The following is a 27,767-nucleotide window of genomic DNA, read 5'->3' on the forward strand; positions in this document are numbered from 1 at the left end:
CTTAAATCCTCTACCTTACATGGACTCAATGCTTGATGAAGTGGAGGGTCATGAGGTGTACTCATTTTTGCACGGGTATAGTGGGTATAACCGAATCCATATGGCCCTGGAAGATCAGCCAAAGACAATATTCATAACATCGTGGGGAGTATATGTGTGCATAGTGATGTGGTTCGGACTTTGGAACACTCCATCCACTTTTTAGCAACCATGTAGGAAAAATTTGGCCCTTCATTGAAAAAGTTCATGCAGATCTTTTTGAATGACCTTAGTGTGTTCAGGGCATTCACCAAGCACTTGGAGCATCTGCGAAAGTGTTTCCAACATTGTCGGGAAGTGTCTTTCAGTTTGAATCCCATGAAATGTGCATTTGTAGTGTGGAGCGGGCGACTCCTAGGTCATGTCATCATGACGGAAGAAATTGCGGTCAATCCGGACAAAGTGGTAGTGATCATGGAAGCACCTGCACCAACAATGCCAAAAGAGTGTCTGCGGTGGTTCCTGGGTCAGATCCGCTGGCATGGTCGACATTTGCGATTTTTGGCTCACATGGCCATTCCCCTAAATGCGCTAGCTCTTATGGAGCCGAAGAAGTTTCTATGGACAGAAGAATGTGACAGGGCATACAGGAAGTGACGCTACATCATTCAAATGCAAACTTAAAAAATATTGGTAGTACTGGAATCATGACTTCAAGATCTAGAAGGGCCTATGAAGTAAGCACTAATAGATGAGCTAATACAAACATCCTAGGCATCTTCCCCTACCCTTGAATTTTTATTGTCAAAAGTGCAGTCCATTGTTAATCCTGTGGCAACAAGGGCCAGAAGTGCAATATAGGAAAATAATTATGAGAGCATTGTGAGTGTAGAGTAGCGGAAAAGCTTCGCTTGTAATATCTTCAGCCTAAAATATGGTATGATGAATCTTAAAGGATGAGGATAGCCAAAATCCTCTCTAGAAAAGATCCGATCATACTTGCAAAATCAAGATCTAGAGAGAGAAAGACTAAATCTATAGAGAGAAAGACTAAAAACCTACACTTTCTGAGGTCCCCCCACTTTGTGTAGTTGTCTTTGTTTTTGCCAAGTGCAGGTTCCGAGGGTGTTGGTCACCTACAGTCGTGTCATTGCTCATTGTAGCTTAGGTGTTCACAAGTGTAGCATAGGTCCTTCATGTTTCAATGAGAGGTGTAGGCTAAAGCATGGAAAGCAGATCTCATGCACGCATGGGTGAGAAAGAGGGCTTGATCATAATGATTGATGGAGGCTCTCGCCTCCACGGGAGTTCAAGGGTTTAGAAGGGGATTTCAGGGTTCGAAAGGGGGACATGGTTGAGAGAGCTAACTAGGAGCTCCAGGGTTTAGAGGGGGTTGCAGGGTTTAGGAGGAGTCCAAGGTTGAGGAGTGGAGAGCTAGTCTCCTTCTCTGATTCGAGGGGTAAGGGTTGAGGAGGAGGGACAAGGAAGGAGGAGGAAAAGAGAGGTGAGTGGAGGAGGAGGGAGGGAGGAGGAGGAGGAGGAGGAGGAGGAGGAGGAAGGAGGAGGAGGAGAAGCGAGGAGGAGGAGGAGGGAGGAGGAGGCGAAGGGAGGAAGGAGGACGAAGGAGGAGGGAGCAAAAGGAGATGTAGGAGAAGGATCAGGGAGGAGGAAGAGGAGGGAGGAAGGAGGAGGAAGGAGGAGGAGGAGGGAGTACAAGGGTAGCTCTAGAGTGCAAGGGTAAGGGCATGCTAGAATAGGATACTGTAAGAGAGCATGGATGCAATGGAGATCAATGGCATGAACACAGTAGTGAGCTTGAACACTGAACCCCAAAGAGTGGGAGCTTCATTCCATTGAGAGATATTTATACATGTTATTCTCTACACAATCTGTAGGTACCTTCGTGGTGGGACCTCTTTTGTAGGAGACCTTTTGGACAGGAGCCCCTCCACTTTTGGGGGGGACCTTTTGGGTCTTTACACGAAGTGGGGGGACCTTTTAGGTCTCTACACAAAGTGAGGGGACCTCAGAAAGTGTAGGCTTTTAGTCTTTCTCTCTCTAGATTTAGTATTTCTCTCTCTAGATCGTGATTTTGCAAGTATGATCGGATCTTTTCTAGAGAGGATTGTGGCTATCCTCATCCTTTAAGATTCAACATACCATCTTTCAGGCTCAAGATATTACAAGCGGAGATTTGCCGCTACTCTTCACACATAATACTCTCATAGTTGTTGTTCTAGACTACACTTCTGGCCCTTGTTGGCCATAGGGTTAACAAATCCCTTGGACCGATTTGATTACCCATCCTCAAGTTATGGTTGAGTCTATAGAAGATGTTGTGCTGCGGTTGTCTTTACCCAATGAGTATGGTAAAGATGGTGGTGGTGATAGATGGAGCGAGCTTGTTGTCAATCGTTTCCTTGTAATCCATGAACACCGAGCAAAGACCGTAGATTGCTTGCTCAGTTTTTAAGAAGCCAGTGTAAACCGTTTCTTTGAACAAACACACATAATGCCCTTGGAGAGATATGGCTCTTTGAAAGAGGTGACTTGTTGTATGAGCATCTATCTGTTGATTTGGATTGAAGCTGAGCTTGGGCAAATGGTCATCAATGGTGAGGGACACCTCCAGGATGACTGCTAAGGCTTCACTGTATTTTGCACTTTCCTTGAGTGTTTTGTCATAACTGCCTTGCATAATTGATGCATATTTGTCCAAGGCTCTGATGAGTGTTTCTCCATTTGATTTTAGAGTTTCTATTGATTAATGGCCAATTGTGAGGAGCATCTACACTATTTGGATCATGATGATTGGCATCCCATTAGTAGCGATCGGGAAGCGCATCAAATGTGGGATGCATGTAAAAGGAAGATGGAGCTTGTATGTATTCAAGGAGGTACTTTTCATTGAGCAGTTTTGGTCTACGCCAAGCAGGCTGTGGCTCCAATTTGATGCTAATGTCTAGAGTGATTTGTGCTTGGCAGATACTCATTGAAATTCCGGAGAGGTCCCATTCTCCTCTTGACTTCATATTTAGGTAATGCCTCCAAAAATCACCAATGGGATTACCGAGCATGGGAATCCATTCTGTATCTTTTGCAACTCTCGTGTGGGTGTGCGAATTGGATTATCCAATTCTTGAAGCTCATTGATGAAATCATTAATGGTGTCTTCGATTGAAAACTCAAGGGAGATTAGAGGAATATGTGGTCTTGGGGGAGAGGAAGAGGTTATAGGGGAAAAGCTTGAGGTCAAAGCAAGTAGTGAATTTGAGAAGGTAGAAGTAGGGATGTTGGTGGAAAGTAGATAACTGTACACTAGATTTAGTTGAAAATGTAGAATATATATAAACCCATTTAGGGTTAGGTTTAGGGGATTTAACCCTTTCCTTTATAGCACTCTATAAGGTTAGTGCTATGCACATATGATCACGTGATGGTGCTATGCACACATGATCACATGATGTTGATCGTGAACTCTCAACACCTTCTCTCAAGATCAACATCATGAAGTAGGCCTTCCCTCAAGATGATGATTCTAGGGAATCGAAGAAGGATTGAGCCTTACATTCCATCACACCCCTTTAATGGGAATGTCCTTCCTCTGCATCAAACCAAGAGCTAGTTAGTGTTTCTCGAAAAGCTCTTTACCGAGTGGTTTGGTAAAGATGTTTACAACATTCTCTTTGCTATCACAATGTTGTAGTGTGATGTCACCAAATAACACTCTTTCTCTAATGAAGTGCACTCTGACATCAATATGCTTTGTCCTGGAGTGATATACTGGATTCTTGGTTAATGCTTGAGCCAATTGATTATCACAGTATATTGTTGTTGTCTTTGACTCATCAAAATAATATGTTTCTGACAATAGTCTTTTGAGCCATATAGCCTCACATGCACCTGTAGTGAGAGCTCTATATTCTGCTTCAGTCGAAGACAAAGAAATAGCTAGTTGTTTGTTTGAAAACCATGATATAGCTCCTTGACCAAGGAAAAATGCATTACCCCGTGTCAATCTCCTAGTCTCATGATCTCCGGCATAGTCACTGTCATAGCATCCATGGAACCTTGGATGACTTCCTTTGTATTCTACCCCAAACTGTCTTATACCTCTGATGTATCTCAAGACTCTTTTGGCTGCATTCTAATGAGACTGTTTTGGATTTGCCATAAACTGTGCTAGTGAGCTTACTGCATCATAAATATCTAGCCGAGTGATAGTCAAATATATAAGAGATCTGATGAGCTACTTGTATTATGTGTCATTGACTGTAGGCTTTTTTGAATCTCTAGTAAGTTTCAAACTCTGTTCCATGGGAGTGGCTGCAATCTTGCAATCTGCCATATGAAACTTCTTCAGGAGACTGTCAACATACTTGAGCTGACTCATGAATGTGCTATCTGAATCTCTCCAGAACTCAATTCCAAGACAATAGTGCATAAGTCCAAGATCTTTCATGTTGAACTCCGTAGATAAGTCTTGTTTTAGTTTTTTGATGAAGCTATCCTTGCTTCCTATCACAATCAGATCATCTACATACAAAAGTGCAATAGTAATGTCTTCCCCTTGAACTTTGTAGTAGAGAGTATGATCTGCATTGGACTTCATGTATCCCAAATTAGCAAAATACTTGTCAATTCTCTTGTACCAAATTTTGGGTGCTTGCTTTAAGCCGTATAGACTTTTCTTGAGATGGCAAACCTTATTCTCCTTTCCTGGTTCAACATAACATGTTGGTTGTTGCATGTAGACTTCCTCATCATCTAGGTAAGCATTGAGAAATGCATCCTTGACATCGAGCTGATACACATTCCGTTTGTTGAGTGTCGCTAGTGATATCAAGAACTATATGGAATCTATCTTTGCTACTGGAGTATAAATCTCATCATAATCTTAACCATATTGCTGTGCAAATCCTTTTGCAACTAGTTTGGCTTTGTATCTTTGAATACTTCCATCTGGATTGTACTTCACTTTGTATACCCATTTGTTTGCTATGGCCTTCTTTCCTGGAGGAAGGTCGCATAATTCCCAAGTATTATTCTTATACAAAGCATCCATTTCTTCATTCATAGCAGTTTGCCATTCTGGCTTGTCTACTGCATCTTCGAAGTACACTGGTTGGCTCTTCTATAACCATGATGGTTGTCATAAGAGCATAGGTGGTGGTTTCAATCTGAATTGCTTTTCCTTTCTGAGCATATGTCAATCTAGCTGAAGGTCTGCTTTCCCTAGTAGACCGTCTGAGCTGCTGTGGCTCTGCTTGGGGTGTTTCTAGCAATTCTTGCTCTTCTTCATCAACCTTTTCTGTAGATGACTGTGAAGTTGATGCTTCTATCTCCTGTGTGTTTGAGGTTTTCCATTCTGATTCCTAATGACCTTTCGGTTGATGGGATCATACAACTTGTATGCTTTGCTTTCTTCAGTGTAGCCAAGCATGATGCATTTGTGTGACTTTGCATCCAATTTCCTCTGATGATCATCATGTATGTGGGCATATGCTATGCAACCAAATATGTAGAGATGCCCAATGTGTGGCTTGTGTCCAGTGAATGATTCATAAGGAGTCATACCTTGTATCGGTTTGGTAGGAAGCCGATTAAGCAAATAGTTTGCAATGGTTATTGCTTCTACCCAATACTGATTCGGAAGATGCTTTTCACTAAGCAATGCTCTAGCACTGTCTGCTAAACACCCATTATTCCTTTTAGCTCTTGTATTCTGCTGAGGAGTATCTGCACAAGTGAATTGTTTTTGAATGTTGTAACTTTTGCAAAAGTTCATGAATGCTGAAGACATGTATTCAACTCCTCTATCTGATCTCATGACTTTGATCTTTCTGCGTATCTGGTTTTCTACCATGGCTTTGAATTCTTAAAATCTGGAAAACACTCAGATTTCTCTTTCAGAAAATAGACCCAACAATATCTAGTGTAGTCATCGATGAAAGTCAAGTAGTAAAGTGAACCATTAATGCTGCGGGTCCGGGCATAACCCCATACATTTGTATCATCTACAGTCAAAAAATGAAGAATACCTCATCCACGAGAGGTACTTCTGTCAAAATTAGTTTGATTTTGTTTGCCCAAGTAGCATGCTTTGCAAACTTTTCCAAGAAATTGTAGCTTTGGAATCCCAATTGCCATATTCTAATTCCTGAGATCTAACATGTACTTGAAATTGACATGACCATATCTTTTGTGCCATTTTGCAGATAGTGGCATCTGTTGCGGTTGAGCTGACATGGCATGCTTATCTGGTACTGTCGTTTGACCTACTGATAAAAGGTTCTTGCTGAGTTTCGGAACATAGAGCACATCTTTCACCAATCCTTTCGTACTAGTGAAATTGTTCATAGGGATAACACCTGTCCCTTGAACTGGATTCGGTGTATTATTTGCTATGTAGATGACATTTTGTTCACCTTCTAATGGTTTCATCTATGTGAACCATTCCTTATGATTTGTCATGTGAGATAATGCACCACTGTCGATATACCAAGGATCTTGTTCTGCTTGGTCGACTTGATAGCTAAAATCCTCTTTTGGATTGAAATCAAAGTACATTGTATCAGTCTCCGCATTTCCTCATTTACAAGAAACATATTCCCATGTTCATTTGCAAAATGACTGTGACTAGAATGTCCACCACATTGATTTCCTCTACCGCAGAAATTCCCTCGATTACTAGTGGATTGACTGCCTTAGTCGTACTGCTTTTTGTGGAGATCTCTTTCATAGTGTCCAAACTTGTGACAGTAGTTGCACTGAATGTTTGACATGTTGTTGGATGCATTGCTTCGTCCTTGGAGTCTTCCTCAATTGGAATGATTTCCTCTTTGCTAATTCTGATGTTGTTGAGGATGATGCTATTGCTGATGCTGACTTTGCTGATGACGACGTTGTTGCTGATGATTACCACTTGGCTGGGATGATCTATCTGTGCCTCTACTTTTGTCTGAATCTATGAATGCCTGATCATTAAAATGACCTTTGCATGCTTGAATGGCCCAAAAATTGAGTTCTTCACCACGTAAAACTGACTGAAGTTCTTCCAATGTCAGTATTTGCCGTTGGATGGCAATACTTTGGACTAGATTCTCGTACCCCTCTCCTAGTCCATTCAGGATGACTTGAACCATTTTTGCTAGGGTCATGGTCTCCCCTGCTGCTATAAGTTGATTGTTGTAGTCTTTTATCCGGAGTACATAAGCATGACCGGTTTCGCTACTATTGCGGAAACTCTAGTTGATTTGGTTTCTCAGTGTGAGAATTCTGGATGTGTTCTTGGACTCGTAGAGAGCTGCGAACATATCCCATGCTTCTTTCGATGTCTTGACTGTGTTGAGCTGTCCTAGCATGACATCTTGCACATTCTGCTTGATCAGATGATATGCATACTTATCTTTCTTATCCCATTCTGCTTGAGTTAGGGCTATGGCAGGATCTGCTACAGGTGTGAAAACTATTTGTGTAGCTATAGATCCCATTGTAGATCCCTCTACTGGTGCTATGACAACAAGTGGAGTAAAGCTACTATTGGCTAGATTATCTAATGGTCTAGGTGTAGATCCATTGACATACTCCCATTTGTCCTGAAGTACAATTATGGTCTCCATTCGGTATATCCGTGTGTCGTAATTGGAATTGTCTCGCTTAGTAGATGCCTCTAGATTGAGGTTGCTACTCGTAGACATGGTGCAAGAAATGTACTCAAAGTGTCGTGAAAATCATTGTCTGAATCAACTGCAAAACACTGACTATGGTAAGTGAAATGTGAACTGTCCGATGAAGATAGAATTGCAATAGATAAAGTCTGATCTGAATCACAAGGCTTGTGGCAAATGATGCGAGGAATAGCCAAGAGGCTTTACGAGGCTGAAATGATGTGCACAATACTCTGAAATAGCCGAATAGGCTTTACAATGGTGGCATGTGTGTGAAATCAAATCATGTGCTATCTACCCACTCAACAATCGGCAATGCCTCTGAACACTCTGCAGTATGCTCATTGAATTGATGAACGTCAGGTTTTAGGTAATGTAATGATGTGAAACCGTATGTGAGCATATGGAGTACTACTCGAGAATTTCGGGCATGGCTTAGATTGGCAACTTGGGGAGATTCAAAGTGTCCCCTCTATGGTGATCTAGTCTGCGCTAATCTAGATCTATACCAACCATTGATCGATGAAAGAACAATAAATAATTTCTTTTCTTTTGTTCTTTTTAAGTGCTGGGTCAGATGCATCGATGTAGAGGCTAATGTGTGTGTAGAAAGTGGATTTGTCAGTGAAGCTCAAAAGTGAGTGATACTTGCACCAAAATGTGAGCATGATGTGATGAGTGCATAGAGCACAATAAATTGAGCGACTTTTCTTTTTGGAGCACCCTCAAATTCTTCCTAGATCAAGAGATATGGCTTGATCTAGGTGGAGGGGCAAAAGGAGTGCAAATGTGCTCAATGATGATGTGGCAGTTAGGGGGTCACATGCAGTGATTGTGCCTAGCAGGGACTGTGCCTATGGAGTAGTGATGAGGTGTCACCTGTGTGCACATGCAGTGACTGTGTGTGTCTTGTAGAGGGATAATTGTGCCTGTCAGGGGATTGCCAATGGTAGTGATGAGGTGGCAGTGAGGATAAGGGTACCACATGTCACAATTTTGACCACACCTTAATCGGGGGTTAACTTGATCGAGTTATCCTAACCTTGGGTTGTGTAACCAACCCTATCCACTTTCTAACTAGGATTAGGATACTCGGGTTAACTTGACCCAACCCAATCCCTTGGTTGAGTGGTGAACCTAGGATAAGGTTCAAATGGCTAGAGAATTGCCACATGGAATTGCCATGTGGCCTAAGGTCTAGCTTTCAAGATCTGAGCTTTGAAGCTCTGAGGCATGGAGTGTCGACGAAGTGCTGAGGGTGAAGGATGAGATGCTTTTCGAGATCATGTTGCCGAGAGAGCCCTGGAGCTTGCTGTCGTGCAGAGAAATATTGCCTTAGTCTTTGCATCAAAATTCATTTTCTGAGCCTAAAGCTGGCTGAAAATAATATTGAATTCATTCAAGTGAGAAGCAATGGAGACCCCTTCCTTCATCTGCAGCTCAAGCAACCTCTTCATGAGGTAAACTTTATTAGAGGCAATTTCCTTCTCACAAGTGGCACATAATTTCTTCCACAAATCTTCCGTAGTCTGCTCATTTACTATTGTGAAATAAATTGACTCTACAAGATGAAATCTAACAGTAGGCTTTGCTAATGCATCCAACTCATTCCAATCATCCTCAGACATATCTGTAGGCTTAGCTTCAATCCCTGCCAAGGGTTTAATTTGCTTCTTTTGAATAAGAACATCCTTTATCTGTGAAAAGTTTGTCCCATCAAACTTTTTAATGCTAAAAAACTCATTTTCAAACGTGGAAGAGGATGCCATGATGCAAATGAAACAAAATCCTAAATGCTAGTACCTGCAAGAGAGAAATCACACCAAATACTAGGTGCACCCAATATGTCTGCCTTAATGAAGGATAGTGTCACCAAAACTCAAGGCTCAAAGAATCAAAAATGCATCTGACTCATGTGCATATACTTTGCATCCATATGAGTAAATCTGGCCCAAAAGAAAATGTCAACCCACAATGACAAAACAATGGCAAATATAATGCCAATAAGAGCCAAATGCCTCAAGCATAAACACCGTCCATGGGCATAAGAATCAATAATGCCTCATCCAAGAGATCATAGCACAATCTGTGCATCCACTGCAATATGTCAAAGCTATCCCTCAGTATAAATTAGTATTTGTGTGCTAAACATCCACCCATCCATAAAGCATCCCACAAGGCAATCTGGGCTTATCAGTGCATCTAACCAAGATCGCAATGCATCTAAATGGCCTCTAAAGTATCCACTGCAACCCAATGCAAACCACAAATAAGCGCACACAGATCAGACTCCAACTAGAGTGATTTGCATAAGGTATATCCAAGAAATCACAGTCCCATGGCAATGACCGCTAGTGAAAATAGAACTTGTGATGTCTCAAAACATGGGCGTCATTGCATAATTAAACTCAGCAAGACAATTTGCAAATATCTCTCTTCTACCACAACTCCAAAATCTCATCCAAGGATGGAGTAAGAGCCAGTCAACCCTTGCATTTACTTGCAAAAATGAACCTTAGGAAACTTAACCTTAGCCAAAATGCCACATGGTGATCAATGAGAAGGTCTTGGAAACTTTGAGAAATTTCCTTCAAAGAGACAACATAAAAACATAGAGAATCACAACTCCCTCGATTCTTCACAGAATGACAAGCACCTTCGTAGAGATATGTTTCACGCAGTCCCAGATCCAATGGGACAGACAGCTCTGCAAATGGAGGCCCGGATGTTGAGTTTTCACTCACACAAGAAATGATAGAATGAAGACGTTCGAGTAGACAGAGATTCACTACAGCTTCAAAAATTCACGGAATCAGAAGTAGCTTCATAGGTAGAAGTTTTAGACCACTCTGAATCCACTGAGAGTGTCTGAACTGCAAATGGTGGCCTACACACGAAATCTGCATAGGAAATTGAATTTCGTCACTTTTTGCAAGAGCTGTAACTTTTTACTGAAAAGTCAAATGACAGAGATATAAAAACGAAAAATGAAGTACTCAAAGTCTTCTACAACTTTTCTTCAGATCTCAGGGAGAGATTCAGCCTCTAGAGAAATATAGCTTCATCACAAGACTCTCAGGTCTAAAATAGACTGTCTTTTTGCCTCCAAAACCACCTGCTGGCTTGCAAAAAACCACTCAGAGAACTTTCCAAATGTTTCTACAAGGTCTCTGCACATCAAGATGCAGGTAAGACACCCAAAAAAGCTTCTCCTTCCTCACACAGAGCTGTAGCAGTAGACTTCGGATTCCAAACTCACACCCACACTCAGTGAGAACACCTGTGCTCTGATACAAGTTGAGAGATCTCAACAAAACGAAAGCGGAACGGAAGAGGATGAGAGAAAGGGAGAGCCAGCAGAGAGAGTCACACAAGTTTTGGTGGGTGAAGAACACCCTAATCTTCTATGTTATCCATATATATATGTGTGTTTGAGAATTGTACATAATCGCGGTTAAGCTACAGTGGCCTTTAACCCCCATAGAGGAGGGAGTGAGGAGGGGGAGGGGGGGAGGTGGATGGAGGGAGGGAGGAGAGAGAAGGAGGGAGGGAATTAAATTTCAAATTTTGAATTTTGAATTTGCTGGTTCCCACCTAGGAGTAAGAGTTTTGTAAGAGGTGTAAGAGGTGGGGTCACTTTTGGGCTTAACCCACCTAGGTGAGGGGGGGTTAGGACTTTTTGGGACCTACCTTGGCCCTTTCATTAGGACTAATCCATTTCTTAATCCATTCCTTATGAGGCCCTTTTGAGACCCCATTTCTCTATGGCTAATGGCTATCAGGTAGCTCCAAGTCCCAAAAGACCTAGCAAGGACACTATCCCACTAGACCCAATTGATGTGTGGTTGTTGCCCCAACATGAGTCCTTGGTTCTAAACCTCTAGATTTCATATAAGTGGCTACCTTCCAAGCTCCTTTAAGCATGTTGCAGATTGCCTCATATGAGTCCCCGAGACAAACACTGCCAAAACCTATGAAGGCTCTTCATTAAGGGGGAGCTCTTTCCTATGAAGGGAGCCTTGGAAATGGGATTGCTAGCACTCACCTATTGTATATCCCTAGAAGCTCCTGTATAGGGGAGTAACCCTTAAGCAAGAGCTTCTAGGAACACCACTGACCTCCTCCCAAGGGAGCTACCATGTAATCCATATAGCATATGCCATCAAGGGGTATTTAAAAAACCCTTATCTATGGATTTTTATAGCCTATATGCACCCCCTTCCATAAATTTTGGGATGAATAAAGTATCCCTTATGTATGAAATTTTTCACCTTTGAAATTTAAAACCCATTATGTATGTATATTATTTGTAACTCCATAAAAATATAAACTCCTTTTGTTGATCGCATGTGCTATCTTACATATGGCCTCCTATATAGGGGGTTTCCCTGAAGCAAGAGCTTTCAGAGTTAGAGCCTAAGGTGAGACCGCATACCACCAACTTGCTAAAAAAGAATCTGCTTTGCATCTTAGGATCACTAATGCCCTCCTTGTTCTTGGGGAAGGATCACCATCTACCAAGAGACCTTATTTCTAGTGTTCCTTGTAACATTTGAACCTTCCCATAAGAAATTGTAAACTAGGTACTTGAGTTAACCCATACAATCTCTGTGAAAGGACCATGAAGGGGCTATTTACCAAGCCATATGCAACAGGAATTGATTGGCCACTACGGCCCTGCTGCTAGAAAGAGTTTGGCTGAGCTTTAGTACAAAATCTTGTGCCTCACACTCTCCAACACTAGAGCAATCTAATGCTATAAAGAAATATCAATTCCCATATGATAGCATACATATCTCACTATATGTCCTTAGGGAATTCATTGAAACCCAAGCGAAGCCCCCCAATCCTAGATCCTATGAACATTCTTAGTCATTATGAGGATGCCATCTGATTTGGTCTTTTTGATCTTGGTCCCCAAGGCTGAAATTACATCTCTAAAAATCCTTGGACCCCCTCTAGGCTAGGCTACCAAGCCCTCCACAAAGAGTGCTATGTCATTTGTGAACTTTAAGTTCAAAAGCTCCCACTCCTCATAAAACTAATGATAAGACTTTGTGGTCATCTCTAGGATCTCTTGTGGGTCTCAGCACATCTACTTACTCTTATATCATAGTCATTAGAGTGTTGTCCCTGTTGAATGGGGGCCAATGGTCATCCTTTCTCCTCGCTATACCCATAACTCCCAAGAAGAGTGATAAGGAAGCTCAACTTGATAGATCTTCATGGCCTAAAGTTCCCAACTTGTACTCTCATAATAGTCTACAACCCACTGTGAGACTAGGTCCTACTCTTTGAATTGCCAATCCCATCTTAGTGCTCGCCTTGTGCTCATGAGAAGAGTATTAGACTAGAGCTCCTCACTACTCCTCTAAATTGTGTCTACCACCTAGGCATCCCAACCACCCTTACTAGGCCTCTTTAGTTGCTCCCAAAACTCTACAAATCGCCTACTACACCTCCTCCTCCTAGAGTAAAGCATCGGGGATATGGAACCCTTTTTAGGGTAGTCCATGATGGGGCTAATCTAGGCGAAGCACAATCAGGGAGGGATTTGATATCAGCAGACCTATTAAACTCCCCCTCTATGCATCGACCGATCCCCCACATGGAACTTATCAAGACACTATAGCAATCCATCATGCCTCCACTAGTCAAAGGAGAAGCAAAGGAAATCAAAAGATTTGGATAATTTTGCCTCTCTCCACTGATTACCACACTGATCACAAAAATGAACTTCTCTCACATGTTCCTCTTAGCTGCAAGCATCCCTCAAAAGGAGATTCTACTCTACTTGTCCTCCCTAAATTCTAGGTATTGAAAGTCACCTCCAAAACCACAAGTCAACATCTGGGAGGCTCTCCATAATCCACCTTTAGAAAGCAAGGTGCTATTGTCTGCAAGCAAGGGTGTACACATTCATGATCTCGATCTTGGAGTCACCCATCTATAAAAAATATTGCCCATCCTACGATAAGCACACCCTAAACAATCCATATTTTCCACACCTTGATCAAACACATTTGGGACCAATCAATGGTTGGAAAACATAAATGTAAACCCCTCCACTCCTGCCTACTATGGGGGACCAAGCCTCAAGGTTGCTCCTCTGGAGAAGGCAATTTCGGCATCTGCTGATATTTGCTCTTGAGAACATGTGCTCTTAAATGAAGAGAAAATCCACCTACCACAACCCTCTATGACTCTTGGCAAAGTATCATCTATAGCAGTTGCTTCTGCACATGATCATGAAGCTTGTGCACATCCCAAGTCACCATGGTCCAACTCATGAAACAATACATATATCCAGCCCAATACAAATTTTCGATCCAATGCAATCTCAATGATGCCATATAGAGAAAACAAGAGGGAGTGGAGAACAAAGTCCTCCTGTAGGTGGGGGTTTGAATGACGACCACGAATTTCTCTAACACCAGTAGAGGTTTGGAAGGGAAATATTATTTGTCTGTGCAGTGATGCACAAAGGCATGGCAAGCTCAACAATTACCTTCAAGGCCCATTGCAACATGAAGGAAACCTTGAACACAATTAGTGCACTATTGTAATGTCTAAAATGTAACTTGCTTAAGATGAACCTCTGAACCAAATGGAGCATACCTACTGTGAGTCTCTCTATCAAGAAACCCAATTAGAAGATAGTTTAGTTGCCACCCAACCACTCCTCCATCCTATGAAACATTTAGTCCCTCATCATAGGATTAAAAAGCATGGGGTCCCACTTATCCTCTCTAATGGAGGCAAAGTTGAAATCCCAAAAATGATGAGAGGAGGAATCAACTGCTCCAATGAACACCCCCCCCCCCCCCTTTTTGGGGTTGTAGGATCAAAACCATCATCTCCAAGGCTAGGGGATAGCCATCCAAGATGTCAAGGTAGCTCTACGGTCCAAGCCTCCGGAACTTGCACAAAAGGGGCTTCTTAGAGGGGACCTTGAAGCTTGAAGCTAAGAAAAGGGGACATATGCCTCGTTCTACTTGTAGTAGGAGCTGGGTCCATTGTCAAAAGAGGGATAGCTAGGGTTGAGAGCAAGAAGTCGTAGCCTTCCCTATGCTCACTGTATTAGGCATAAGAGGAGGCTAAGAATTTGAGGGGGGGGGGCGAGGGGTGAAAGGAGAAAATAGGAGGAAACTCAGGAGAGGGGAGGTGATGGACAAGACATGGGAGGAGGGCAGGTAGTGAGTTGACTACAATAGCAGAAGAATGAGGGGAGCCAAGCTTGGTGTGAAGGAAGGCAAAGGGGGAGATCCGAGGAGGTAAGGGGGGAGGGGGGGTGGTGGGTTCATATTGCAACAAGCTCTCTTATGGCGTAAGATTGTGCAAAAGTTTGAGTACTCCAAACCATTGACTTTGGGTCTACTGGGAGATCAAAGAGGACCTCACCCTCAGTAATTTAAAGCAATGGACCCATCCATTTATGCCCTTGAGATAGGGAAGCTGTTGCATGATCTACCATCAACTACTGCCTATGTCTAGCTCATGGCCTGTGATTCTTTGTGGCCTTTTTGCTATGATTCTTTCTCTCCACCTTATCCCAAGCCCCCTTGGAAGGCTCCACCAAAAGGTTCTGGGACTCATGCTACTATGGAGGTGGATGCTTGGCTCTATCCTGATGAAACTCCATAAGAAGGAGAAGGGGGCAAGCCCAAGCCAAGTGGCCCATCTGTCTGCAATGTAGGTATTGCCTTGATAAACTAAAATCCTCAACCTTGTGTTAGAGCTCTCTTCCATCAAGAGTCTCAAGGAGGATCTCCTCTTGGAGAGTTGTAGGGTACTCAACAATCACTAGGAGTCAAGCGCCCCATCATCTACCATGATTGAGACTGCTAAAGTTTGTAGGGGCTCTACATTGTGACAAAATGGCCCTTGATGGAGGAGTGGATGGGTTGACACTCCTTCAAAAGACGTGAAAAGAAGAGCATCACCAAGAAATGTGGCAATTGATGTGTTTAATCCATGTCATCAACTGTGACCCCTGGGGCACCAACTCAATATGTATTATGTTACTACCCTCATCCAAAATCTAGGGTATGGCGGGGCAAGGTCCATATATAATATACATGGATTTCCTACAACACTTTAAATATGCAAAGGAAAAATATGACAATGTCCATTCCTCCTGACCATACAGAATAAGTTTTATACTTCAAAAAATATGAAAGATTTTAAGATTTGTACATATTTTTCATAATATGTGAGACCCAAGGGAGGCGGATCTTTTGGATGAGGGGGGTTAAAATGAAAAATACACTAAAATATCAAAACCCAACTCCCTTCAAAATCATGTAACTTTTTCATGTGTTACCCAAACTTCAAGATGTAAAGACATATTAAAGCTCTTTTAGTGTAGAACAGAAGGTTGAACCTTAATAGCTAAGGGAGTTAAGGGAGCTACCATAAGAGTCTCGCTTGCCAAACCAAAGGTCACCACCAAGATTCTTTCCCCAGAGACTAGAAAACAAATTTGCTACATTCAAAAAGGAAGAGGGACGCTTACAAAAAGGAAAGAAAGGGCTAAAAGAGGACCTAGATCCTCGGAATGGGATGAGATAAGAGGGCTTGGGTAGAAGAGGCTGCGCGAGGATCAAAACAATGCTGGCTAACTCAATGGAAAGGAGATGAATGGAGCCTACCAAATAGGCTAAAAAAGGCGTACAAATAGGCTCAACAAATCTTAAATTCAAGGGTCATTGCTTTTGGACTAAAGGGCAGCAAAAAATATTGCAAACTACTCCCAAAACTAGACACAAACAATAATAAAGCTCCAAGGTCCAAGCGTGAAATAGCGATAGAACTCTTAGGTCCAAGCACAAACACTACGGAGGCAAGAAAATTAGGTATGAGAAATAGCAAGCTCCCTAGTCTAGGCACGATCAACTAGGCAGGCAAAATATGGGCATAGGTAGAAAGGGGAGAAAGGGAGGGTAAGGTGTAGGAAGAGGTGGAGGGGGGGGAGCGGATCGAAACCCGAGGGAAGGAGATGCTATGGTAGAAGGGGGAAGCAGCACATGAGCAAGGAGCAGTCCTTTTGTAAACTCAATGAGTGTCCTTACAAAAAACACGAAGCCTTGACTCTGATGCTTTGCTAATGAGCAGGTACAACAAATAATCTTCGTGCATGAAATGTTATAACGCTCTTTGTATGTTTACAGGGTTGCTTGGCATTTGTATAATTAATTATTAATCCCTTTATTTGTCTAAAGGGCTTCTTGGCATTTGTATAATTGATTTCCATGCCATTTGACTTCTAATTGGCTCTTTATCTTTTAGAGATTTGTCAATTTTACAAGGATCTCTATTGATATGTCGTGGTAATTTTGTTGGCATTTTTAGGTGTCTTGAATATGAAGTCCTTCAGAACATCTTTGTTGGTAACTAGAGTGCCAAGTGGTTGGTGTGGAAGATTGAATAAGTGGGAGGTTTAGTGTAATGCCAGGGATAAAAATGAAATATACTTCCCATTAGCCTCATTGACGAGAGCCAACCCTCTTTCGTCTACTCCTCCATCTTCAACCACTTTGCCAACACTTTCTTCTTTAACATGTCAATGCCTCATCTTCCATTCCATCAACTTCCCTAGCCACTCCATCAAAAGGCAACCCTCATTTAGATCAACTTCTTCCACTTCTAAGCTCAATCTTTGTCCATATTTGTTGAGCACCCCTTTGTGACCGCCCACCCATAAGTTCATTTTCCTCAACTAGTGCTTGGAATTGTCGTTCGTTGCTAGTTGAGAAATTGTCCTTTAGCTTGAATAATTTCTCTTTGTGCTAAGTTGGACTTTTTGGGGAGATTTGTTGTCAAGGTCCGCTTTATATCCTCTTTGATATTTTCTTAGAATGTGTTCCATTGGTTGTCCTTCACAATTTGAGTTCCATTGGTTGTCCTTCACAATTTGAGTTCACTTATCAACTTGTGCCTTTTGGGGGGTCTTTGTTGCCTTGTTTGCCTCCAATAGGAATAGCCATAGAACATTAAGAAAAGAGGTGCATAGTAGGGGAGTGGAGTCATGTAGGAACTAAGAGAAGATGTTACAACATCTAGTCAGGTGTCCTGTGTGAGGCAAATTCAATGAAATCCAATTTTTTTAAGGTTGTTGAAAATGGTTTGTTAGCTTCTTTTGGAGAGCAAGGTGAAAGAGTCTAAATAAAAAGGCAAGGGTTGAGTAGGGGTTGGTTCAGGTGGTGAGTCTTTTAAGAAGGAGGTGTTAGGAGCAACATGGTAATGGAGCAATAATGTGAGAAGTGGAATGCGTTAAATACACAATACAAAAAGCGCACAGAACAAAAGAGAAAGAGAGAAACTGATATACGCCACATCCATGGAGAAATAGCAAGTCCTACATTTTTCTTATCTAGCCAGCGAGAAGATACTAGATACAAGTAGTATATTCATTACTCTCTTGCTATGTGGGCCACACACCCTTTTACAAATTTTGACCACACAATTCATGCACCAATTTTCATGTATCTTTGGCTTCGAGGACACTTTCCTTGAACCCCCATTATGGGGGGTCTAAATAGTTGTTGCCGGCCATGCTTGGAACCCCACATGATAGTAGTAGGGGGGACATTGACCCCCCTACACTCCCACTTCATAGAGTGGGTATAAACACATCTGGGCCCAAAGCACGGCTAAAAGAACCTTCTGAGAAAAGGATCAGGCTCCACGTACAATAATCTCCCACTTGGAGACTAATCATAATAACTCCACCGTTACTACACTCACTGAGATTCTTTGGATCTGGCTACCTCTCATATTGTTCCTCATCCTTGTTGAAGACCGATTAAAATTGAGCAAGAGCTCAAATTCTCCTTGGTTACCACCTTAGTCAACATGTCTATAGGATTCTGGCTAGTATTGATCTTTTCTAGCTTCAACTGTCTATCCTCCAAAACAGATTGGATGAAATGATATCAGAGCTATATACGTTTGGTTCTTGAATGAAAGGATCAATTCTTTGCGACATGAATAGCACTTTGGCTATCACTATATAAGCTATAATTTTTTTGCTTCTTCCCAAGTTTCTCCATAAACCTTTGCACCCAAATCATCTCTTCACTAGCCTCTGTTAACTTGCAACATATTTTGCTTCTGTTGTAGAAAGTGCAACAACATTTTGCAACTTTAAAAACCATGTTACTGCTCTTCCACCTACATTGAAACATAACAGGTGGTGCTAATTCTTCCATCTTTATCACCTGCCGTATCTGAATCAACATATCCTTGTAGAAAAGTGTTTGAAATTTTTAAAAATAGGGAGTCATAGAAAACAACAAAAGAATCATGCAAACGACAACGCAAATCCTTTTTTGAAAAAGAAAACAAGAAAGTAGCCTTTTCCAAGCTATGGAGACAAAATACATAAGTTAATGTGAAACATCTTTTTAAAATAGCTACTTTTATGGGAAAAACATTGCTTACATCTTACTTTAAAACCTAAAAACGTCCAATATTATGAATTGAAAAAGTGTTCTAACCTATAATTTGGAAAACATGACAAATTACAAAGGAGAAAAAACTATTATTTTCAACTAGGAAAGTCCTTGGAAGTTTTTCTTTAAAATATAAATTTTGCCTATCATAGGCTTTTTCCAGGTCAAGATTTAACATAACATATTTCTCATTTGTAAGACTCCATTTAAATCTGCATCATAGATGTTTCTCGCTTGTACAAAACAATATTGTCTTGTATGGATTAATCTTGCAAGGGTGAACTTTATCTGATTCGCCATTTCTTTTGTAATAACCTTATAAACACAGTTGAGTATAGTAAGTGGCATCCAATGGCTTGGCAAAATTTTGTTTTGACTCTTAGGCATTAATTTGATAACACCCATGTTTAGCCTCCATGGCAATTTTCCATTTACACGGCATCAGTTATATAATGCGGTCATATCAAATCCACAATGCTTTCAGAACTCAATAGGCAATCCATCAGGCCCTGGAGCTTTTCCTCCAACCGTAGACTTAATAGTGTACTCAATCTATGCAATTCTTACTTTTTTCTATTCCTTTCATGACTTTCAAAACACAATCATCTTTTGAAACTATTACCACTTGCACATTGATCTCTCTCAAAGTTATTTAAATCATAATTGATTATGTCGCTTGCCAACAACCATGGCAAATTCACTCTTGTTACTTCTCACCTTTATCATTGGTTGGTGGTATTTCAGTTCCGTCGCTCTTTGATAGTAATGGGGCCCTCTCACCTTTTACCCCTTGAACTTATTAGCTTCAACAATTTACAATAAGCAAATCTCCATACTTTAGAATTTCCATACAATAGAGAAAATTCATATATTTGATCAAATATAATACACATGGCACGTACCTTTTATCTCCTAACAATGATTTCAACTTGTCCATATGGAAAGATGCATTAAAATTGATTTTGCTAGCTACATATTTGATATTGCACCCACATTCTGCAATCAATACCACCATACATGCTCACTTGAAACAACACATAACTTAGACTTACACAACTTGCCTCTTGAACTCGATCGACAATGTTTTCAAATGTCACATTAATGTGAGCATTGCTCTCTCTAATAGCTCACCTATCACTTTGCCTTTCCCTCTTTCTCTTGGATTCCAGTAGGCCAAAAGAGATCACCTTCGCAATTGGTAGTGGGTCGCTAAAGTGCAAAGTTTTCTCAAATTTCTTGGGCAATGTTTGGCTCCTTGAGACTAATGGGATCAGGATTCTCCATTGCATTTGTTTCAAGAGATTAAGGATAACCTTGAAGATGCAAGGTCGGTTCTTATATTTTTAGAAGTCAATGAACAACTGTGAACAACTGAATTATCATAAAATCAAGATGCTATCCAAACAACCAAACTCTAGCAAACCTCAACCCAAGTGTTTTTATATTGTGGCCCATGTATACTAATTCAAGTCAAAAGTACAATCCCTAGGGTATGTTAAAACCAACTATTTCTTACCTTCACTTGAACCCCCTCAAATGGTGAACTTGGGTTCCTTTTGTGCATTCTAAGTACATCCTTTCGTAACACCATGCTATTTTGAACTGAATTGAAGACAAAGCAAAGCTCCTATCTAAAGAAAAATTTGAAGAGCATATCTAAGTCATTGATTATAGGATTCATTGAATAGTTCACACCCTTCTTGGTTTGCTATATTTATTTAGGATCGAGTAAAAAGCTTACGCCTCCTTTTCTTGCCATATTTATTTTGGCATTGCTTTTGTAAGTGAGTCCCACCTTTTTAACCATGTACTCATCTTGCAAACAAGGTTGATAAAATACAACTACAATGGAGGTCTCTCTCTCTCACTCTCCCTCTCCCCTTCTCCTATATCTAGAGCAAAAAAATGAGAGTGCAAGTAAAAGGGTGTAGTCAACGAGGGTCATGATCAGCACAAGTAAAAGAGTGTAGTCGGTGAGGGTCATGATCAATTTTCCCTCCTTTCCTAGCAGCCTTGCTAGATGAGGCATCTTCTGGATTGGCCATGTAACCATCTATTTTTAACTAAAACTAATGTACCTTACATTCAAAAAAGCTAAAATTGTATATACAAAGTAATTGCAAGTCCTTAAATAAAGATATCAAATAGTCATCGACGGTACCACCTTTCCAAAACAAATCAACAAATCTTTATGGAATTTAAAGCTATAATCTGGCTAGTAACTGATAAAGAGTGAAGACTAATGTTGAAGCTTGAAGCAAGGTCAGTGTTATCCAAAATATATAATTTTCCCATCATTCTTTTCAAGCATTGAAACACTTTGCAAGAGTTCCAATTGCAAACAAGCTTCACAATCAAAGAGGCTTGTCTCATCCAAGCACATGGAGGGCTATGACAATATGCTTCTCGAATGTGCAGAATGTATTATTAAAGGTTTTTGTGTTTTGGAAAGGGTCGGGAGTAGGAAGGAATGGGAACAGGGCTCCCCTTCTTCCCCTTCCCCTTTTCACATTTTAATGTTCAAGCACATCCTTGTATTGGTTTGGTCGACTTTGCGATTGTGAACATCTCTTTATAAGCAGTCTTTGCAAGATTTTGCAGGATGAGCGTCGCTGATTGGGAAAGAAAATGTTGAAAAGCGTTTCAGTATCTAAAATCATGGGTAAAATAACGAACCTCTGGCTAACTAATATTTTTCATCATGAGTTCTTATATGTTGACTTGGTTATCATTTGCTAGCCAGGATGTGTCTTGATTTGCTTTACAAAGATTGTTCTGTAAGGACTGCCAACGCTATTGTTCTCTATCCTCCATTGTGTGAAGTACTTTCCTTTACATTTCATGTGAGTTTTATAAATCTCCAATGCGAAGTTGCATTTGTTTATGATGAGCGATTCGATTTCTACTTCACCGGCTACAAGCTGCTTCAGAAGGTCAGCGGACCAGGAGGAAAAACTAGTAAAGAAAATTTCCCCGTTTCATGTATAGGATGTGTCAATGAGAAGCTTTTTAATGTGAGAGAATTGGCAGGTTTCATGTATAGGATGTGTCAATGAGAAGCTTTTTTATGTGAGAGAATTGGCAGGCAACTATGAATTCTTGTATAAGTATATACTTTTCACTTCACTTATTCTCTTAAAGAAGCTTACTGTTCTAACAAACACAACATTCCATTTCGGGCAGTGAGAAATCTGCAGGCAAGATGAAGGCAAGTATTTCACACAAATAAATATTATTTTTCATTGACCGACCTTTCCAATACTCTTATCATTTTTACTCGTAAAGCATTTCATAAAACCTTGAGGGAGCTTAAAAGCTACAGCTTGGCTAACAAATGAGAACCAAGTCAAGATATAACAACTCATGATCGGGACTGAAGCAAGCTCCTTGTCCGCCAGAGGTTGATGGCTTTTCCCATCATCGTTTTCAGATATTAAAATGCTTTTTAATGTACTGTTTGCCAGCACACTCCCAAAAAGTGAGTTGTGTCCCAGAAGGTCTTGTGATAACACTATGCTCATCAAGTTACTCGTACCACATGGATGCAAAGCCAACCAAGGCAGATGCAAGTAAGGATGTTCCTGAAAAGTTTAGGTAAATTTTAGTCATCGAGTACTAATGAGAATGCATACTCACAAATAAGTTCAAAATTCTAAAAGAGATTAACATGTCAATTAAGATTCCACAAGATCGTTCTTTCCAAAGAAAATATCCATGAGCTATTTACTCCATAAGATCTGATTGTTTGACTTTGAGGGATGATACAAATGACATGCCAACCTCATATGTTAGAAATGTCCACTTTGTCCTTTCATCACCCACTACAGCAGGCAAGGCTTCTTGTATGTCCTGCCACTGAAGTGGCCGTCCATCTGGTCAAGGGATATGCAAATGCATCTGTGTGAGACTAAAACCAAATAGACTCTATGAAAACCTCTTCTCTCATTAAAGATATTGTACAACAGTAGAAAATTAAGCCACATAATACAATGCACTGACCAGGAAATCTTCCTTTCAAGAACAATTTTGGCACTCTGAAGACCTCACTGTAGATGACATGATAAGTATAGAAACAACCTTTCGTGATTAGAGGAGGGGCCTAAACCACAAGAGAAAATGAAGTTAAATCATTACCCATTCTGAAACACAACAGCAAGAACATACTATCAAATCAAGAAAACTGTGGCAATGACAAATTTCCTGGGTGACCTAACTACTTCAAGGAAAATAACGCTAATATGATCTCACCGTTGCTAGATCTATGGCTCCACTGTCCTTACTTTCCAGTTCACTGTCATAACACGAACACTTTCAAAAGGAAAAATAGAGAGTATAATTGTCAGAAACTAGAAAAGAAGGAAACAATCAAAAATTAAGATGAACACAAATACAAGAAACCTTCCTGTATTGTGACACCTGAAAACAGGGGGCAAGAATCACACCTCTTTTGACTGTGCGTCCTCAACAAACACATCTTCAAGTACAAGATAGCCCTCTGGCTACACATAAAAGCACAGCATGTAGCTTGCGTTTAAATGGAATCCAAAGATGGATGCAACACACCCAGTGCTCAATTCCAAGAACTTACAGTGTCAACGGCCATAAAAAGAGAAACTGGAAAACTCTGCCAGTGCCACTGCGGTGAATCAGAGCAATAGGTTTCCCAGACATGAGCCAAATACAAAGCGGCTTCTTTGAATTGCTTCACGGTCAAAGTTCCATCCCATCCTTCCATCCCGCTGCAGTTACACTTTCAAAGAATGTTATTATTCGTTGCTCACAAATCATATCCATATTTGAATAGCAAGTTGGTAAATTCTCAACTAGATAAGGTTCTGCACTTGAAAGAAAGCTTGTGAGCACTTGAAAGTTTGCGATCCTTCCACCAACATTTATCCAATGGTTTACAAATACCTTTGACAGAGCAACCTTAGCATACCCTGCATTTAAGTTTTCATCTTCCTGCCCACCAACTTAATGACAAGATTCTTGTTTTTAAAAACTACATGTGTGACATAAGTAAGGGGTAAATTGACAGATCGCTTGCCGAGCATAGAATTTGGATAGAAATAAAAGGTGTTGTCCCCCGCTATTCTCCTCACATGGTGCTGCCTTTCTCCTTTATACTTCTAGCCACAAGTTCTGTCACAGGCATCCACAGCCCATGGCCATGCTACTACTTCGGAATGGTCAAAGGTGCTGAGGAGCTGGGGGCTATGCTGTTACAGGAGGAAGATACCTAGATTGGTGCTGCCTAGATTGTACCTATGTTTGGGATGGCTTACTGTGGTAGAGTTGGACATGGAGCTACAGACATGTCCGACTTAATCCTAAGAGATTAACTATGGGAGCTGATAGAGCATCTACATTGATGAGTGAGTGTCGGCCCACATTGGGTTGGTGAGGGGGTGCTGGGATTATAGGGGTCACCTTCCCACTTGAGAGGACATGGGGGATGTAGACCAAAAGCATGTCTGGGACGTAAGAGAGACCACGTGGGCAGATCTGAGTGTGCATGGAGCTGCCATGTAGGCAGTGTATGGAATTGCTGTAGTAGGTCCTGGAGAAGGCAGCAGAGCTGTATGGTTGCTGTATGGATGCAGGACAGCAAGTATTGGGCCATTTCAGAGCCTACATTTGGTCAGCAGTAGCATGGACACATGGCTGGAGCAGATGCATGGCTGCAGCTTATGCAGCAGGCCGCTGGAGCAGAAGACCAGGTTGGCAGTACAGCAAAAGGCGGGCCAGTATGTGCCTGCCACATGGATATAAAGGTCAGCCGACTGCAGTCTGCAATTGGGTCGACAGGTCAGGCAAGTCAGATTGCCATATGAAAGACTGGTTTGCCATTACTGGCTCAATCTGTAGATTTGTTCAGGTAAGCCCTATCCGGGGTCCGCCAGATCAGCAGGGCTTGAGGGCCCTGTTTGGGGGCCTTGGAATCTCACTTTGTGCCTTGTGTTTGTGCTGCATCCAGAGCAGCAGGAAGGTCAGATATCAGATCGCCTTGTGCCTCACATTTGGGATGGATCCAGAACAGCAGGGAGACTAGGGATAAGGTGTGCAGTGCCTCACCATTCGCTGCTTTGCAGAGCGGCAAGGAGGTCTGTTGGTGCAGCATCTAAGCAGCCCACTGAAGCTCCCTTGGAGCACGCATGCTGGCAGACAATTGGAGATGCCATGAGAATATAGATCAGTTCTGATTGTGCCAGGGGTCCACATCTAGGCATCACTTTATCTGCTAGATGGTGGCACCCTGAGCATGCTTTTGTATCAGGCTTTGTCCATCATTGGAGCAATCTATAATGCTTGTTTTGTTGTTCTACTCTATCGTACTTTTTTTATGTTGATCTCGCAGGTCCTGACCATTCGCTGCTTTGCAGAGCGGCAAGGAGGCCTGTTGGTGCAGCATCTAAGCAGCCCACTGAAGCTCCCTTGGAGCACGCATGCTGGCAGATAATTGGAGATGCCATGAGGATATAGATCAGTTCTGATTGTGCCAGGGGTCTACATCTAGGCATCATTTTATCTGCTAGATGGTGGCACCCTGAGCACGCTTTTGTATCAGGCTTTGTCCATAGATTGCTCTATAATGCTTGTTTTGTTGTACTTTTTTTACATTGATCTCGCAGGTCCTGATCAGTAATTTCGCTCCCTGTGATTTTCAACCTTTCCTTTCCTTCAGTTAGAAGCTTGGGGTGCAGCTATTTGCGGATGACCTCCTCTCTTTTGAGAGAGAGAAACATAAGGACTCAAATGAAGGGAGAAAATCTTACCAATGTGTCAAGGCTGCATCCTTCACTTAATCTCCATGACTCCAGCACTTTGCAATTCTTTCTCAGTCGCAGAGGGGCGCGGGATAGGAAATGAAGTGATGAAATCCAAAAAGTTCTGATAGTTAGCTGCTAAATAAGCATGCCCTCCCGTCTGGTGGGGAGGTGGTTTGATGAAAGAAAAATCTTTCCTTTCAAACCTAGGAAATTCTATAGTACTGCGCAAATTAAACTCGTGGATCTTAGCTTTTTGTTCTTCAAGAGCTGCAATATTCTGAGGGCTATAGGTTTCTTGCAAATTTCTGTTATGAGCTATGGTCGTCTCACGCATGAGACTAAGCTTCCGATTCTTAGCGTCTATCGCAACTTGTTTCAAGGCAGGTTGCGTCGAGCTTCAAGGAAGGCAAGATGCGTGTTATGATGAGGGTGGCGAGCACACTCGTAGGGAGATTTGAGGAGAATGACGTCTCTCTAGGTCACAGCAAAGCTGAGATACAGTGTGGAACTTTAGAAAAAACAAGGAAGGGTAGGGCGGGACTGCCATGCAGAGGCCTAGCTCTTCAAACTACTCTCTCTCCTATGAAAAGCTACTCTCTCTCTTATAGAAGGCGAAATCCTACGCTCAACGGAAGGCACAAGCAATGAAAGCAAACCAATTCTCACGACTCTTGCAAACACTAAAAACCAGCTTGCTAATAAGAACTTATTTCGAATCGTTTTCAACTCCTGCAAGAACGAAACACTTATGGAATAATTATTCAATGTACTCAATTCTTCCCTGTTCCTCCCTTACGAAACACTAGTAAGCAACAATCGTCTAAAGCTTCGATAGAGGATTATGCAAGGATGAATTTCGTTAGCGTATAGACGAAATGGAAGCTGACTCTTTATACCATCTCCAGCTGCAACCTCGAATTTTGGTTTTCTATCAGGTGAGAGCTTGCCGACACACTCAATTACTTCTCAGAAATTCTTCAATTCCCAAATCCAAAGAGGTAATTCACCAACTTATTCCCCACCGCATCAAATTGCCGATGCGAAAATGAAAAAGCAAAATCTCTTTCCAGAATATTCCAATGTTCTAAGCTTTTGGGGGTGTGGCTGATGTACCTTTCTAGTATGTACTTGCAGTTCATCACACCTAATTAGGCTTGCCCAGAATTCGTGGGTAGCGGCTAGCCTACTGGGATGAAGCGACCATAATCCCAATCTCTCTCTCTCTCTCCCCCCACTCACTCACACACTCGCCCTCTCTCTCTCTCTCTCTCTCTCTCTCCCCCCCTCACTCACATACTCGCCCCCCCCCCTCCCCCCCCCCTCTCTCTCTCTCTCTCTCTCTCTCTCACGACGCACACTCTCTCTCTCCCTCGCGTGCACGCAATTGCCCCCCTTCTCTCTCTCTCTCTCTCTCTCTCTCTCTCTCTTTGTGTGTGCAGGCGCACGCGTTTACCTCTCTCTCTCTCTCTCTCTCTCTCTCTCTCTCTCTCTCTGTCTCTCTTCCTTTCTCTCTCCCTCTTGTTAAGATTTGATAATCAACCTTCTCTGAGATCCACTCATCACATATAGCATAGAATAGGAAATCTCTGATACATTACCAAATGATAAACAATCTCAAACAACTTGAATTGTGAAAGCAAGCTCTATCTATATAAAAAGCCTATCTTTTATTGTTCAACACATCTTGCAATAGATTGAGTGTGCCTACTACTAACTCTCTCTCATGTCTTGTTTAGTGTTCTTTGAGCATCCTTAGTTCTTCAAATGATCTTGTTTAGACTAGGTTTAGCTCGACATTTTCCACTCAAAAGAGCTGATTCACTAGCTCCCCACCTGTCGTAACGGGCTTCAGGGTTGTGAGGTCATTGTAGACTCCTGACTCAACTGGTACTGTC

At 41.7% G+C, this 27,767-nt stretch overlaps 1 protein-coding gene across 7 annotated transcripts; it reads right to left on the bottom strand.

Moving 5' to 3' along the window:
- Positions 1-22,314: 22,314 nt before the first annotated feature.
- ATG10 (autophagocytosis-associated family protein) lies at positions 22,315-27,042 on the bottom strand. Of its 7 annotated transcripts, none has more exons than XM_087371234.1 (7): positions 26,986-27,042; positions 23,691-23,841; positions 23,545-23,601; positions 23,351-23,410; positions 23,180-23,201; positions 22,883-22,974; positions 22,315-22,683 (listed from the first exon to the last, which is right to left on the bottom strand). In XM_087371234.1, the coding sequence occupies exons 1-7, from the start codon at positions 27,009-27,011 to the stop codon at positions 22,342-22,344; spliced, it is 750 nt and encodes a 249-aa protein (XP_087227360.1). In that variant the 5' UTR covers positions 27,012-27,042; the 3' UTR covers positions 22,315-22,341. The 7 variants fall into 7 exon arrangements, with proteins under 7 accessions (XP_087227360.1, XP_087227357.1, XP_087227363.1 ...); XM_087371231.1 differs by having other exon boundaries at positions 23,102-23,201; XM_087371237.1 differs by lacking the exon at positions 26,986-27,042 and adding an exon at positions 26,895-26,916 and having other exon boundaries at positions 23,102-23,201; positions 23,351-23,393.
- Positions 27,043-27,767: the final 725 nt, after the last annotated feature.

The sequence above is a fragment of the Dipteris shenzhenensis genome, chromosome 32 (genome assembly GCF_047967505.1).
Source record: "Dipteris shenzhenensis isolate YYH24624 ecotype China chromosome 32, Dip_SZ_1.0, whole genome shotgun sequence".
Lineage (NCBI taxonomy): Eukaryota > Viridiplantae > Streptophyta > Polypodiopsida > Gleicheniales > Dipteridaceae > Dipteris > Dipteris shenzhenensis.

What these genes read in the sequence shown, in the direction of transcription:
- ATG10 (XM_087371231.1), bottom strand. Translation starts at nt 27,011, where the DNA reads ATGAACTGCAAGTACATACTAGAAAG. An exon ending in AGGACGCACAGTCAAAAGAG is followed by an intron (nt 23,411 to 23,544) that starts GTGTGATTCTTG and finishes TCCTTTTGAAAG; the next exon opens with TGTTCGTGTTATGACAGTGA. An exon ending in CTTGAAAGGAAGATTTCCTG is followed by an intron (nt 22,975 to 23,101) that starts GTCAGTGCATTG and finishes TCCCTTGACCAG; the next exon opens with ATGGACGGCCACTTCAGTGG.